We start from the raw sequence: 17,402 nt of genomic DNA, 5'->3' as shown, positions 1-17,402 counted from the left end.
GGGGGTGTACCTGGATGACAGATTGGAGTGGAGCACTAACACAGAGGCTGTGTACAAGAAGGGTCAGAGTCACCTGTACTTCCTGAGGAGACTGTGGTCCTTCGGAGGATGCAGTCCTCCCCTTCACATGTTCTACCAGTCTGTTGTCACCAGTGCAGTCCTTTATGTGGTGGTGTGCTGGGGCACACAGGTGACACCAATAAGCTGATTAGAAAGGCTGGCTCTGTTATAGGAGTCAAACTGGACACCCTGGAGGCTGTGGTAGAACAAAGGACCCTCCAGAAAATCCTGGTAGTTCTGGACAATATTTCTCACCCTCTGCATGCCACCTTGGCTGAACAGAGGAGCTCCTTTAGTAATAGACTAAGACAGCTGTGCTGCTCCAAAGAGTGCTATATGAGGTAGGTCATTCTTACCCTTGGCCATTAGACTGTAATGAGTCAACCTAAAGCCGGGGAAATGATAACTGCTCCCCCCCCCCCCCCCCCATGTTAGACTGTTATTAACCTCAATTTACCAGAGCTGTGTTTAAGTTCTGTTTAGCTCGTTTACTACACCCTGTGCAATGCTATACAATACTACCATCACTTATCTGGATGGTGTGAATGTGCACTCATTACTGTATAATATTATGGTACTTTTTGCACTATCATTTTATCAGTGTGAAATTGTAAATCTTGTAATCTTTGACTTGTAAACCTTGTACGTCTTATTTTTAAGGTAACTTTTCTTTATTCTTTTTTGCTTCTCTACTAATATTTGTATATCTGTGCACTTGTAATGCTACCGTGACACTGTAATTTCCTTTGGGATCAATAAAGCATCTATCTATATGTCAATCTAGATACCATTGCAGTGGGATGGTGAGCCTTGTACCTCATTACAAATTTATTTATTTTTCCTTTTTTCCTCCAGCATTCTACTTACTTCAGTTGTTCTTGCATTATGAGCTTTGAATAGGTAAGCTGAAGCTTGCAGGAATAGTAGCAGTAGAACAATTACTCGAGTCGAGGATGATGTTCTCCTAAGGGATTGTCTGTTGGTGGGTCCTCAGGTGGCTGTAGAAGCCAACATGGGATTGGCAAATTTTCATGCAGTGTGGACACGAGTAAGTGATGGTTGTGGTTGGGAGTTAGGTCTTGGTTGTTTAGTCTCCCCTTTTGGAGATGCTGCTTATTTTCTGCAGCACAGCAGAGGTTACTCTTATGTAGCACAGCTCCCTCTTGAACAGATTTCCTCCAGGTGTATCTATTGAGTGCAATGTCTTCCCAGTTTTTAGATGTAACGTTGATTTTTTTTTTCAGGCTGATTTTGGTATTATCTTTGAAGCATTTCCTTTGCCCATGAAGGGCTTGCTGACCATTCTTCAACTGGGAGTAAAGGATCTGCTTGGAGAGACGCGAGTTAGGCATCTGAATGACATTGCCTATCCATCGGAGATGGTGGAACTGCTGTTCATGTTGGCCTCCTCCTGTATGCTGGTGTTGGTGTGTCTGTCCTTTCAGCTAAGCCTCACCATCTTTTGTAAGGACCTTTGATGTTATTGTGCCAGGGCTTTCAAGTGCCTACTGTAGATGGTTCATGATACCGCTCCCTACATTAATGTAAGAATGACGATACTCTGTACACCAAACATTTTGTTTAGACTGGGAGGCTGCTGTCTTCAGAGACTCTTTCCTTAATCTTGCATAGGCTCCACTAGCCGTATTCAGGCGGTTGATCTCTGAGTGGATGTTTACTTTTAAGGAGAGAATGCTGCCAAGGTAGGGACAATGGCCTACATTTTCAAGGGTGATATCGTTAACTTTTACGGAGGGCTGGATAAATGGCTGATTGGGCAGAGACTGATATATGAACTATGCCTTTTCATCAATATTCCAAACAAGACTCAGGGCACTATATGCATTCGGGATATATTGGAGGATACTCGAATTAATATGCAGTCTTGGAAGGTTACAAGTATACATCGAGTTTAAATGGAAGCAAAGACAAACAGAAAATATTGTTACACGCAAAAATACTGCAAAGTAGTGTTGGTTGGATGCATCATTTAAACAACTTCTAGTTAACTTAAACTTGGCAATTGCTTTCTCTTAGTTACTGTCAGGTAGAGATGTCAAATTCTGAAAACTAGTTTCACAGCATTGGCCATGTGTGGTCTGTTTGATATATCTGCTAGTCTCATTGGCACCTTGCCTTTGTGACACTTCACTCACAAAATACTACCTCTTAAAATGCTACAAAATGAAATCCCTTGTATTAAATGGCAATACCACAGGTTTCCCTTGTCACGTACCCCGTGACGGGGATAAAGAACCAGCAGAAATAGAAACCACTTTTGAGTCTCGTATTGCTATAAACTACTAATATTTATTAGTAACTATGCAATACATCAATATAAATGTAGATAGATCAGACAGGTTAGCAATGATTATATATAAAAGTAAGTGTGGAATATATATGTATGAAAACCAAGCTTCTTTAAGTCTAGGGGTAAAAAGATACAGTCTCACGATGTTGAGTAAAGTTCAGTTCAGTTCGTGGTATTTAGTTGAGTAGTGATGGAGAGAGAGAGAGAGAGTGAGTTGAGTCTTCAGGTGAGCTGATACCGTCGATCTTCTCGTCGTCCTTCGAAATCCTGTACAAGTCACCGACTGTGACTTTAACCAGGGGGACTGGTTTTCCTGTGGTGGAGCTATCACCCCGGCAAGGGTGGACACATAGACAAACTCCCCACCAGTCAACCCCTTCTTCAGCGGTGGAATGGCAATTTGGATCGATCCACCTGATTGATCCTCCAAAACCCACTTTCTCTGCGGGCAAATGCTCATTCAGCGTCCAGATCATGTGTCCTAGGTCTGTATCATCTGACCTCCCATTTATTTCTCTGTGCTGAGCATCACCTGTCATTCAAAGAGTCCCTCCTTCCTTTGTCTGAAAAGAAATGCACAAGGAGGCAACAAGTCCTTGAAGAAATATCAACAACCTGCTGAAAATCATAACATCGAGTGTCCATTAAATAACACTGCCTTCAGTCACCATAGCAACTTTGGAGCTGCTCGGTGCTGTCTCCAACTCCAAACTCAGTTAAAGTCCAAAGTTACTTCCAATGCCTTAAAGTGACACTCCAACCGTTAATCTTGGTCTCTCTCTCTCTTTTTAAAAGCAACATATCGGTGGTAAATAACTCTGTCTCTGTCTCTCTCTCCTTTCCAAACAAACCATCAAAGATAAATGTCTCTCTCTGTCTCTCTTCAAACAGTTAATAGGAGTACTCCAGGATCTCCTCACACCCTGCTGAGTTATATAGTGCACTTGAAAGTTTGTCCTTGAATAACATTTAGGTTGATATTGTGTGTCATATTCTATGTCTTCTCCTTTCGGACTCCATTGCAGATTTTGTAAAGTGAGGGCAGAGTGGAAATGGGCAGCAAGGGTAATGAAAAGTTGTGTGTGCGGGGAGCAGAAACATATCGCACAACTTTGTTTCAGAGAAATTTGCTTCATTTCATATTATCAGAAAAACTAGGAACTTTACTTTTCAATTACCCTTTCCATTAAATGTATATTTTTTAAAAATACATTTCTTTTAAATTTGAAGATGATTCAAACCTTCTCTCGCTGTATCCTGTGTTCAGAGGATGAAGTGGATCTTGATGAATTATTTGCTACAAGACTAGTTAGCTTTATGATGGATCATTACCAGGATTTTCTGGGAGTTCCTGAACACCTGCAGAGTGCTGTAGAGGAACACTTGGCTCACCTGCGAAGAGTTCAGGTATTTTAAAGACCTCATGGTTTCAGATGGAATGCAAAACAACAGGATTTTTTCTATTTGTAAGGAATGATGTTACAAAATATCCCCTTGTAATTTATTGAGAATTTGAGATTTATAGTCTCAAATTAAATACTCAACAGGCAGAGTTCTTACCTGCATCTTATCTTTATTTTCCTTCCCTAGATAAAGTATGCAGGTGCAGATGCCGATGCTACACCATCTTCCTGCACTTTTTGCCATCAGATTCGTTCTGAAGATTTTAAAGAACCGCAGAGGAACATTCAAACTGCCTTAACAGCACAGCTGGAAGAAATGATAATTGATAAAAGCATGTCTTTTAAAGTGAAAAAGAAGAAATTAAAACAGGTAAAACAGCAAGAGTTTGATTCTGTTACCCACTTCAGAATTTTATTACCTTTTTAATGGAACACTTTGAAGCTTGCGCATTGGTATTTTTCTGAAAGTACTCAATAAAAGGTATCTTTTTCTCTCTGCTGTGAATTTCCAAGCAAAACAATGCATTACATACCATATGAAACAATAGTCTAAGAAGTAATCTGACGTATAGATGTACCGTGGAGAGCATTCTGATAGGCTGCATCACTGTCTGGTATGGGGCAGAGGGGGCTACAGCACAGGACCGAAAGAAGCTGCAGAGGATTGTAAATTTAGTCAGCTCCATTTTGGGTACTAGTCTACAAAGTACCTAGGACATCTTCAAGGAGCGGTGTCTCAGAAAGGCTGCGTCCATTATTAAGGACCTCCAGCACCCAGGGCATGCCCTTTTCTCACTGTTACCATCAGGTAGGAGGTACAGAAGCCTGAAGGCACACACTCAGCGATTCAGGAACAGCTTCTTCCCCTCTGCCATTTGATATCTAAATGGACATTGAACCCTTGGACACTACCTCACTTCTTTTTAATATATATTTCTGTTTTTTGCAAGTTTTTTAATCTATTCAATGTATGTATACTGTAATTTATTTATTTATTATTTTGTGTTTTAATTCTTCTATATTATGTATTGCATTGAAGTGCTGCTACTGTTAACAAATTTCACGACTCCTAACATTGATTTATTCAAACAAAGGGTTGAACTCCAATCACAGTATAATTTATTATTAACTTATCCTATTGAAAGAAATTTGAAATTGAAAAGTCGATTTTATGTGTTTGGAGATAAAAATAATAAGCTATTAGCATCTCAGTTAAAAGCAGCTAGAGCTAAAAGACAAATTTTAAAAATTCGTAAGGGAGACCGTAGTTTAGCATGTAATTATGAAGGCATTAATAAAATTTTTCAAGACTTTTACATTGAACTTTATAAATCCCAGTTTCCAGTTGATCCTTCTAAAATGAATGCCTTTTTACAAAAGATCAATTTTCCTCGAATTTCTGTTGAAGATCAACAAACTCTTGATGCTCCTATCACTGAAAACGAAATTCAGAAAGCTATTTTTTCAATGCAATCTGGTAAAGCTCCTGGACTGGATGGTTATTCTGTAGGATTTTATAAAAAATTTGAAAAATTGCTTTCTCCATGTGTGTTGGAAATGCTTAGAGGTTCTTTTTTGATAGGAGAGTTACTTCCTACATTTTATGAAGCTTCTACGTCTTTAATTCTTAAGAAAGATAAAGACCCTACGGATTGTGCTTCATATAGACCTATTTCATTATTAAATGTGGATGCTAAAATTCTTTCAAAAATAATGGCTAATCGGCTGGAGAATATTCTAGCTAAAATTATCTCTCAGGACCAAACAGGTTTTGTAAAGGGCCGTTATTCCTTCCTTAATGTTCGGAGACTGTTAAATGTTATATATTCATCCTTTTCTAAGACTCCCCAATGTATTGTTTCTCTCGATGCTGAAAAGGCATTTGACAGAATTGAATGGAAATACTTATTTAACTTTTTAGAGAAGTTCAGCTTTGGTATTAATTTTAATAAGTGGATCAGAATGATATATAAAAGCCCTATTGCTACTGTTATTACCAATAATTGCAGATCTTTTTTTCGGCTTTCGCGGGGTATGACACAGGGATGTCCGTTAAGTCCCTTGTTATTTAATTTGGTGCTGGAATCCTTCACAAAGCTAAAGATACCCGTGGAATTTTCATAAATGGGACTATTCATAAGATCTCCCTTTATGCTGACGATCTCTTTGCCTCACTGTAGGAAGGATGTGGAAGCATTGGAAAGGGTACAGAGGAGATTTACCAGGATGCTGCCTGGTTTAGAGAGTATGGATTATGATCAGAGATTAAGGGAGCTAGGGCTTTACTCTTTGGAGAGAAGAAGGATGAGAGGAGACATGATAGAGGTATACAAGATATTAAGAGGAAAAGATAGAGGGATTAGCCAGCGCCTCTTCCCCAGCGCACCGCTGCTTAGTACGAGGGGACATGGTTTTAAGGTAAGGGGTGGGAAGTTCAAGGGGGATATTAGAGGAAGGTTTTTTACTCAGAGAGTGTTTGGTGTGTGGAATACTCTGCCTGAGTCGGTGGTGGAGGCAGATACAATAGTGAAATTAAGAGACTACTAGACAGGTATATGGAGGAATTTAAGGTGGGGGGTTATATGGGAGGCAGGGTTTGAGGGTCAGCACAACAATGTGGGCTGAAGGGCCTGTACTGTGCTGTACTATTGTATGTTCTTTATATTTTGAATCCTGAAGAATGTATTCCTAGCTTATTGAAACTATTAAATGAATTTGGAAAGTTTTCTGGATATAAACTAAACCTTCATAAAAGTGAATTATTTCCCCTAAATGATTCTGTCTCTATATATGATGACATTCCTTTTAGAGTTACAGACTCTTTTAAATATTTAGGTATTATTATTACTAAAAATCATAGAGACCTTTATAAAGCTAATTTGGTTCCTTTAGAGGATTTTATGAAGCAATTATTTTGTAGATGGAACCCACTTACACCTTCATTAGCCGGCCAAATTCATGCAGTTAAAATGATGATTTTACCAAAATTTTTATATGTATTTCAAAATATCCCTATTTTTTTAAACTTAAGAAATTTTTAAATCAGGTTGACTCTATTAATTCATCTTTTGTTTGGAATAATAAAAGACCAAGAGTTGGTAAATATCATTTACAAAAATTAAAAAAGGATGGAGGTCTTGCTCTGCCTAATTTGAGAGTGTATTGGGCTGTTAATATACGTTATATGTGTTTTTGTTTATATTGGGCTGATAAAAATGAAAGACCACCTTGGGCTGATTTGGAATTGAAAGCTGTGAAACAGTTTCACTTAACCTCGTTATTAGGAACTTCTCTACCTGTACAACTGGCCAAAATTGCTAATTTAAATTTATATTCTGTGATTAAGCAGTCATTACGAATTTGGTTCCAGTTTTGTAATTTTTTTAATCTCAAAAAATTTAAACTTTTTAGTTTAATTTATCGAAATTATTTATTTAAATCTTCATTAAGTGATCCTACCTTTCTTCTTTGGAAGAATAAAGGAGTTTATTCCTTTATGGATCTGTTCCAAGATGTTGATGTCTTTTGAGAAATTAGTAACTAAATACTCTCTCGTATTCACATTTCCTGCAATATCTTCAGGTCAGACACTTTTTACAAGAATATTTACGTAATTTTCCATATATACAGGATTCTAACCTGTTAGATATTATTTTAAAAATGAACTCTTCAGTGAAGGGTTTTATTGGGAAAATTTATAATTTTTTGTTACAACAGCACAATTACCCTTCACTTAAGATTAAGCAAGATTGGGAGAGAGAGCTTAACATGACCCTGATAACAGAGGATTGGTTGCGGATTTTGAAGTTGGTTAACTCTTCTTTGATCTGTGCCAGTCACTCTTTAATTTTGTACATCGTTACTATTTGACAAAGGAGAGACTGTCTAAAATGTTTCCTAATGTTGATAGTCAGTGTGATAGATGTAAAACCGAGACAACTATATTGACACACGTTTTGGTCGTGTTCTGTATTGAAACATTTTTGGAAATCTATTTTCTCTACAATTTCTAAAGTTTTAAAAATTAATCTACAACCTAATAAATTTACAGTTTTGTTTGGTATAATCCCTCAATATATTCATGGTATTTCTCTATTTAACCAACATGCAATTGCATTCATTACATTATTGGCCAGAAGGGCTATTTTGTTGAAATGGAAAGATGTTTCTGCTCCTACTTTGATACAATGGTTCTCTCAGGTGATGCTATGTCTTAGTTTGGAGAAAATCAGAAGTCGAACTTTTGATCCTCGATTTGATTTTGAGAAAAGGTGGGGTTCATTTGCCCACTACTATCATCTGATTTGAGTTAATTAATATGGTTTCCTTCCGATTTTTGTTTAAATGGATTTGAGTTGGCAGATTGATGTTTTTCTTTTATGGAAGCTTGTGTGACGTATAGCTCCGGGGTTGGGCTCCCAATGGGGTTTTTTTTTAGTTAGGGTTTTTTTTTCCTTTTTCTTTTTTTCTTTCAAAAAAAATTCTTAACACTTTATTTTTTCTTCTTATTATTGATATATTGCTTAGCTTTGTTGATCAGTCATTTGCTAATTTAATTCTTCATTGTACATATTGACATATCCACTGGATTACCTTAATGTGTTTCTTGTTGATCCTTAATAATAATAAAAAAGATTTTAAAAATGAAAATGAAATTTCACAACGCATGCCAGTGATAATAAACCTGATTCTGATCAGCCATTCAATCTGTTCATGGTGGATCGTTTGAAATTTAGAATCCTATTCCTGCTTTCTTCTCACATTTTATTTTTATTTTTATTTTAGTCATTGGTATTATCTCAAATCCTTTAAGTTTGACTGCCATCTGTAGTAGGGAACTCCATAGGTTCACCACTCTTTGGATAAGAAATATCTCCTCATTTTACTCCCGTAATGGTGCATCATACCATCTTTAGGTTTTCACCCCTTAGTTCTGAGCTTCTCTATCATAGGAAAATCTTTCTTGCATTTAGTTGGTTTGTTTCCAAAGTTTCATTTAGGTCCCTCTTATGTTGCTAAACTCTAGCGAATGCATGTCCAGTCACCACAATCTCTTATCCAGTGTCAGTTCTGACATTACAGGAATCCATGTGGTAAACCACTTCTGCAGTTCCTTCATAGAAGAACGTCTTTTCTCAGACAAAGGACAAAACTGCACATATTAGATGTGGTCGCATCAAGGCCCTTTGCAATTACTGAGAGACATCCCCGCTTCTCTATTCAAACTCCAAAGAAGTTGTGAATTGGCCTCTAAATCATTCCCTCTTTCTTGAGCCAATTCCTTAAATCCTGGAATATAGACTATTTGGGCCCTGAGGATCAATTGGTCTTTATTCCCATCAATTTCCCTTGTTCAACTCTGGTCTGTAAATGTTTCTGTGAGATTAATTTATGTCCTCTTTTGTGAAGAGAGACCAGAAATGCTCATTCAATTGGTATGCTTTTTCTTTGTTCCCCATTGTAAAATTCCCTGTCTCTTACTAAAATGATCTTGTATTAATCTTCATTTTTTTCTCTCTTCACCAAACTGTAGAAGCTTTTACATTCTGTTTAATTGCTTAAAGTTTGCTTGCATACTCTGTTTTTCCCACTCCTAATTAAATCTTTTGTTCTCCTTTGCTGAGTTTTAAGCTATTCCAAGTTCCTTGGTTTGCTGCTTTTATTTTCAGGCCAATTTCTATGTCTCTCCTAAAATCTAATTTTAACTCCCCTCATTAGTCATCTTTCCCCTTCTGTTTTACTGCTTTAGACAGCTACTTTATTAACTGTGTATTTTCCAAATTTAGCAAACCCTAAGCCTCTGATATATACTACAGTTCCCAATACACCCAGACTCTGCTTAACTCTGAGGATGAGTTCCTTTGAAGCGGAGCGCTATGTGGGATCATTATAACATTATGTAAATGGACATGTGTCTGAATTTTAAAAAATCAAACCTGAGATATATGATATATTATGTATACACAATAATTTGTGGAGTAACAAACACACAAATAGGCCTAATCTGTACATCAGTGGAGCAGCAACACGTCGCAGCAGCAACAGGGAGAAGTGGCTGAGGGTCCTCCTCTAACTTTGGCTTCTTCTTCAAGTAGGTATTGAGATATTCTTAACTTTCCTCTCATGAAGCTGTTCTCAGAAGCAGGAAATCATATTGAGAACACCCCTCTTTGCCTTATTGTTTTGCTCCCAGTCAGGGTCATTATCGATGAACGGATCCTGGATTTGTGTGGTTGTGGTGATGCTAGTTGCTGAGGAATTTTGTGGTGAGGTTTCTTGCTGGCATTTCCTCTTCTCCATCCGTGTCCTAAGACTCACCCAGGTGTTGCTCTGCCAATTCTCAAAGCTCTTCATTATTAAGGCTCTCTCCATGAGAATGCAGTAACTCTTCAAAATTGCCATCATTAGCATCCTCTAATCCCACTTCATTGGCCAGTTTAACGATGTTTTGGATGACTGGTTCCACCTGAATCCTAGGATGTCGTTGCATCAGGCAAAGAGAGGTGTTCCTGACATGATTTCCTGCTTCTGAGAGCGGCTTTATGAGAGTAATTCCATCTGTTACCAACAGAGCCATACCAATGCTTATGCCTTCCTGCCTGTCCTTTCGATACAAAGTATATTGTCTGACGTTAAATTCCCAATTTGTTTCCAGCCTTCTTTCAGCCGTGACTCAGTGATGCCCACAGTGTCATACTGACCAATCTCTAATTGCACCATGAGTTCATTCACCTTATTCAGAATGCTATGTACGTTCAGGTACAGCGCCTTCAGTCCTGCATTCTTCGTCATTTTGAATTTTGCCTCTGTGGTACAATTTATTTTTTTGCTCTGTCTGCATTTGCACCCAATCATTGGCTTGTCCTTGCTTACATTCATGTTACACCCATCATCAAATTGTAAACCTGCTGGCTCATCCTCAGCTCTATCATCCTGGTTCCCATCCCCCTGCCATATTAGTTTAAACCATTCCCAACAGCACTAATAAATCTACCCTCAAGAATATTGGTGCTCCACCAATATCTTTATTAAATGTTGATTCTAAAGTTTTTTCTAAGTTATTAGCAAATAGATTAGAAAAAGTACTTACTTTTATTATTTCGGAAGACCAAACGGGTTTTATTAAAGGTCGTTACTCTTTTTATAATATTCGCACATTGTTAAATATTGTTTATACTCCCTCACAAAATGTTCCTGAGTGTGTTATCTCTTTAGATGCTGAGAAAGCTTTTGATAGAGTAGAATGGCCTTATTTATTTAAGGTGCTTGAAATGTTTAATTTTAGCTCAAAATTTATATCCTGGATTAAATTGTTATATCATTCTCCTGTGGCCTCGGTCCGTACTAACTCTCTAAGCTCACCTTTTTTCCCTCTTTTTCGAGGTACTCGACAAGGGTGTCCTCTTAGTCCTTTATTATTTGATATTGCATTAGAACCTCTTGCAATTGCCATTCGAGAATCTCCAAATATTACTGGGATAACTTGGGCCTTAAGGTCCCATAAAATATCACTCTATGCTGATGACTTACTTTTATATATTTCTAATCCCCAAAAATCCATCCCTGCTGTTTTAGAGCTATTAGCACAATTTGGTCTTTTTTCAGGTTATAAATTAAATCTTAGTAAGAGTGAACTTTTCCCGATTAATAAACAACTTCCCTTATATCATAACTTTCCATTTAAATTGATTAATAATTATTTTTCATATCTTGGGATTAAAATTACTTGTAAATACAAAAATTTATTTAAGATTAACTTTTTACCCTTAATTGACCGTATTATTCAACTTTCATCTAAATGGTTTCCTTTATATTTAACTTTGATTGGTTGTATTAATGCAGTTAAGATGTTTTTTTTTGCCAAAATTTTTATATATATTTCAGGCATTACCAATTTTTGTTCCAAAATCTTTTTTTGATAAAGTTGACTCCAAAATTTCTTCATTTATTTGGCAAAATAAAAACCCGAGACTGGGTAAAATACATTTACAGAAAGCTAAGAGAGATGGAGGCTTAGCATTACCTAACTTTAGATTTTATTATTGGGCAATTAATATTCGACATATGAAATTTTGGTTACTTGACCAGGATATACTATCCATTCCTAAATGGGTAGCATTGGAATTACAATCTGTTCAGGGCTATACACTTGGCTCTATTTTAGGTTCCTCTCTTCCTTTCGATTTGAAACGCCTTAAACAGGTGTCTAACCCGATGGTTAAATATACCTTACGTATTTGGTTTCAATTCAGAAAATTTTTTGGTCTTAACCAATTTGGGCTAGCGATTCCTAGTTTAGGTAACATATTTTTTCCTCCCTCTTTTACGGATCGTGCTTTTCAAATTTGGAAGACTAAGGGTATTTCACGGTTTTTGGATTTATTTTTAGATGCTTCCCTTATGTCTTTTGAACAATTATCTAATAAATATAATTTATCAAGAATACATTTTTTTAGATATCTACAAGTTAGAAATTTCCTAAGTACTATACTTTCTTCCTTTCCAATGCTTCCTCCTACATACATTTTAGATGCTATAATTAACCTTAATCCATGTCAGAAAGGTGCATCGGCTATTATTTATAATATTGTTATGAAACTTAGGAAAGCTCCATTTGATAAGATTAGGTCAGATTGGGAACAAGAATTGGGATCTATTATTTCCGTGGATGACTGGGGGCAGATTTTACAATTAGTCAATACTTCCTCTATCTGTGCTAAACATTCCCTAATTCAATTTAAAGTTGTTCATAGAGCGCATATGTCCAAAGATAAATTAGCTCGCTTTTATTCTCATATTAATCCTTTTTGTGATAGATGTCCGGGGCAGATAGCCTCTTTAACTCATATGTTTTGGTCTTGTCCTACTCTGGAAACTTTTTGGAGAGACATTTTTAATATTATTTCCAAGGTATTGAATATAGATATCTCTCCTCACCCTATTTACTGCTATCTTTGGACTACCTAAAATTTCCAGTAATCTTTCTCCTTCAGCCCGTAGAATGATTGCATTTCTTACTTTAATGGCGAAAAGATGTATCTTACAACATTGGAAAGAGCTTAATGCTCCAACTACCTTTTTTTGGTTTTCTCAGACAATATTATGCTTGAATTTGGAGAAAATTAGAAGCAATCTTTATGACTCTTCATTTAAATTTGAACAGACCTGGAGATCTTTTATTCAATATTTTCATTTAATGTAATATATACCCTTCTTGTTTTTTTTACTGTTTTTAATGGAGGTCGGGATTGAGGACGTGATTTTAAGTTTTTTAACTCTGTTTGGTTTCAAGTTAGCCCATTGCTTTGCTTTGCTTTTAGTTAGTTGCACGGTGGTTTTTTTTTAGGGTTTTTTTTTCCTTTTCTCTATTGATATATATATAAAAATTAGTATACTGTTACCTTGGTACGTTATGTTTAAATTACATTGTTTGTATCTTTTTTTGTATTAATATCTCCTGTAATTTTATTATATTCTAACAGTGTATTAGTGCCTATATGGATTACCTTTTTGTATACTTATTCAATAAAAAGATTTAAAAAGAAAGAAAGAATATTGGTGCTCCTCAAATTTAAGTGCAACCTATTTCTTTTGTAGAGGTCCCACCTGCTAAAGAAGAGGTCCCAATTGTTGAGAAATCTGTATACATGCCCCCTGCTCCAGTTCTTCAGCCATGCATTTACCTGCCACCTCATTCTATTCCCACCCTCACTGTCACGTGGCACAAGCAGTAATCCCGAGATTACTATCCTTGGAGAATACAAACATGTTTGTAATTTGTTTCGTTGGAAGTTGCGGATTGCTCTAGCATGTTATGAATAAACCATTCATTATATTTGTAAAGTTATTCATCCTTGTATCATCTCATAAACTATTTCATTTTTCAGTTTCAGAAAACCTATCCTGAAATTTATAAAAATCGTTTTCCAACAACAGAGAGTGAAACGATGCTTTTCCCTGAAAAATCAAAGCTAAAAACTCAACTGATGTTCTTCACGATGAAGAAGTCATTCCAACCATTTCCTAGAACCCGGAGCTTCCGGATGTGATCATCATTTCTCACTGGTGCTACTGTTATCATGAGGATTTCTAGATTAATATCCTCGTGTTTTCTCTGGAATTCGGGCATAGTTGCTAAGAATATTTTTGTATAACTTCTGTTGTTTGTAGTAGAATTTTCTAGATTATGTTGTAATGTAAAACTGTTTCTAAAATTTGGAAGACATTTATTCTACATATATTTCCAATGAATGAATTTATAAAGTTTCAATTTGATATCTGAGTGTTCATGTTGGACACAGTATTATTTAAATAGGTATTGTGCATTTAGTATTGATAGTGAATAACGTTGGCACACTTTGAACACCACTTTCAGTGTTAATTTTTATGTTTGCTTCAATGGAATTGGAAAATTACAGGTAAGTCACCTCTTTAGGTGCACAGTTACAAGTATTTTTGGCATAGGATTGGCAATCTAGAGGATGAATTGTAAATGTGAGTTTGAGAATTTGGTACTTTGACTGACACAAGAATATTTTATATGAGAAGTATCGGATTGCCATTTCCTCAGCTTATTTTTCACTAACAGTCATTAGGGAGGAGAATCTCGTTGCTATGATTCCAGTTTATTGGAAGTTGGGGTAGTTGATTCCGTATGTTCAGCTAAAGATGGCAATAAATGTTGCCTTGCAAGCATTGCAGGATTTAAAAATAAAATTCATGCAAATTTACTTTTGCAATATTTGCTGAAATTGATAAATATTTTCATTGTGGATTCAAAGCATTCTCTGTGATTGTTACTTGTGCATTAGCTTTCACTGGAATTGTATCAGTAATCTTAGCTCTGTTGAAAGTAGATTGATTTGAATGAATTACTTATCCTTCTGGTCCTATTACATACCTGGGATAGTTTCCACTCTTCTGTTAAGGAAATCAATTGCTTAAACACAAGCAATCATGGTTTTGAGCTATTAACAGTAAATTACTCAAATTAACTGCAAAGACTGCTCCTAATCTGTGAAACAGCAAAGGTAAAATACAATGGATGCTGTAAATCTGAAACAAAGACTCAAGATCCTGGAAAATTATTTAGAAAGCATCTGCAAAATGAAATGAAATAAATGTTTGGTTCAATGAACATTTCATCTGAACTATTTTGATGAAACGTCCTTGTGCAGTTGTTCTTCATCATTTGACTACAATGTAGTCAATGCTGAGTGAATTGACATTTAAATCCTTACCTTTGCTTTCCTCCTTTGGTGAAGCATCTACATAGTATGATGCTGAAAATTTCTCAAGTATGCAATCTACAGTATTAAAAGAGCTACTGACAGTGTTTCAGTGCACCACTGTGCTGTGCCATTTGATCTTATTGTTCTATTTGTTTAACTTGGTAAAGTTAAAATAATGGCAAGACCACTGATTATCTTTATTTACATAGACTTTGGACAGCAACTTCAGATGATCAGATATGAGTGGTTAAACTGATACTTCTCTAAGGTGGTGTTATATTGCTTTCCACTCAGAAAAATTGATTGCCCTGCAATTGTTGTATTTGCCTCACAAATAGAGGGGCACAGCATGGAAACAGCCCTACAACCACCAAGTTCATGCAAAATGTGAACTAAATTTAACTGGAGAAGTTTGAATTGGTCTTTTTTTTCATTCTGAATTCTGGAATGAACATTAATGTAGGCATGCAGGCTTGTTACTTTAGAATTGCTTTTGGAAACTTAAAGTAAATTATTATTAGTTTCTGTCTCTTTTTAACCTCTCCTAAATTCAATCCCTTCCATAACTTTGTACAAGTAATCCCATGAATTCAATATTTTAATGGCTCTTTCAGATTCTGTGTTAATCACTAGCAGTTCCTCAACCTATCAAGTGATAAAACACATTTTAAAATTTTGATTCTGATTCAAGGCACCAAATACTTGGAAAGTGCTGCAAGTAAAATCTGCCTCAATATATATTTTCCCTGCCTCTTTGTTATAGGAATCTGTATGTCACAATGCACTGACAGTGTCCAAAAGGTTTGGTCCTACACTGGGAGATTCATGCAGAGTAACTGAAACCTAAAATCATTACAATACAAATGAAATTCTGTATAGGGAAAAAAAACCCTGCAATTACCAATTGAGTGCACAGACTTTGGTAAGTTTTGCACAGTTGGTAAAAGTTATTACATATGAATAACTTTCCATGGTTTGATCTGATTTGGTAAACACTGTATATTGAAAGCTGCTGTTTAAGTCCTTCGTCCACTGTCATAGGTCAATCACTGAAAATATTGTATTGTTACATTCCTTTTTTTGTTACATTTTGTACAAATGCATCCATTGTTTTATTGTTACTTCAAAGCTTACATGAAATTGTCCTCTAGGTTATTTATCCATTTTTGTAAATTGCAGATATGTACTTTTTTCCTTGAACTGTGCTTTAGCCATGAGATGGCATACCAACTTCCTTCCAGTCTTCAGACAATGTTCTCTGCTGCTGCCGGTCAGCGTGAAACCGTTTCTACTTTAAGCAAAATGTTGTTTTTAAAAATGAAAAAAAAACCTTTCTGTTGGGAATATCTTCTTTGGAGTGTGAAAATTTACTTGTTTTCTACTACTTGCTAAGTGTAATCTGTTAAAATTCAATACATTATAAAAAGTATGTGGTGCAAAATGGTGTACTGTAACTATTGTTGCTTTTGAGTTTTTTAAACTACTGAAACCTGTGTAACCTCCAAATATGCAATTAAATTTGTTTTCTAATCATTTACAAATCTCTGCACAACTTATTGAGTCCAATAATTATTGTTAATCAATGGCCAATAATTATTGTTAATGCATGGTTTCTGAAGATATATGGTGTTGTTTTTTGTTTGTCAGTTTTTCCCCACTGGTTAAATTTTTAAAAATACTTCCCTTTTTTTTGAAGTTATTCACGACTTAATTGATTGACTCTTTAAGTGTCATAGTAAACTATACAAGGGCTGTGAGAGACAGTTAATAAATGCCAGCAATGTCCATATCTTGGAAAATGCAAATACATCAGGCACCTTCCATAATTTTGTCAACTCTGATCTCACAAAGAAGCTACAGAAAGTTGTAAAATTAGTCAGCTCCATCTTGGATACTAGCCTCCGTAGTATACATAATATCTTCAAGGAGCAGTGCCTCAGAAAGGCAGTGTCAATTAGTAAGGACCCTCATCGTCCAGGACATGCTCTTTCTCACTGTTACCGTCAGGAAGGTGGTACAGAAACCTGAAGGCACACATTCAGCGATTCAGAAACAGCTTCTTCCCCTCTGCCATACGATTTCTAAATGGACATTGAATTCATAAACACTACCTCACTTCTAGATTTCTGTTTTTACATCACTATTTTTAATGTATTTAGTATACATTTATATACTTACTGTAACTAGTTAATTATTTTTTTCTATATTATGTATTACATTGTACTGCTGCCACTAAGTTAACAAATTTCATTAAATATGCTGGTGATATTAATACTGATTCAGATTTAAAGCAGTTATCTAGTAGCAGCTTCCTGGCTGTTTTCTAATTCATGATGACACAAGGCTGAAGACACTTTCTTACTCTGATTTGAATTTCAGTCGATCATGAGAGGTCTA

The 17,402-nt window shown here is 35.9% G+C and overlaps 1 protein-coding gene across 3 annotated transcripts in view; it reads left to right on the top strand.

The window, feature by feature from the left end:
• Window positions 1–16,510, top strand: part of LOC140195013 (DEP domain-containing protein 1B-like) — a 56,319-nt gene extending 39,809 nt beyond the window's left edge. For 2 of the 3 annotated variants that reach the window (XM_072252570.1, XM_072252571.1), the window contains exons 9-11: window positions 3,602–3,778; window positions 3,962–4,144; window positions 13,662–16,510. In XM_072252570.1, the coding sequence (XP_072108671.1) occupies window positions 3,602–3,778; window positions 3,962–4,144; window positions 13,662–13,823 (522 nt within the window). In that variant the 3' untranslated portion in view covers window positions 13,824–16,510. Of the gene's footprint in view, window positions 1–1,304; window positions 2,036–3,601; window positions 3,779–3,961; window positions 4,145–13,661 lie in introns of those variants that run through there. The other variant, XM_072252573.1, reaches the window with a different exon arrangement.
• The last annotated feature ends 892 nt before the right edge of the window (window positions 16,511–17,402 follow it).

The sequence above is a fragment of the Mobula birostris genome, chromosome 3 (assembly GCF_030028105.1).
Source record: "Mobula birostris isolate sMobBir1 chromosome 3, sMobBir1.hap1, whole genome shotgun sequence".
In the NCBI taxonomy this organism is placed as follows: Eukaryota; Metazoa; Chordata; class Chondrichthyes; order Myliobatiformes; family Myliobatidae; genus Mobula; species Mobula birostris.
This window is presented reverse-complemented; position numbering and strand designations above follow the sequence as displayed.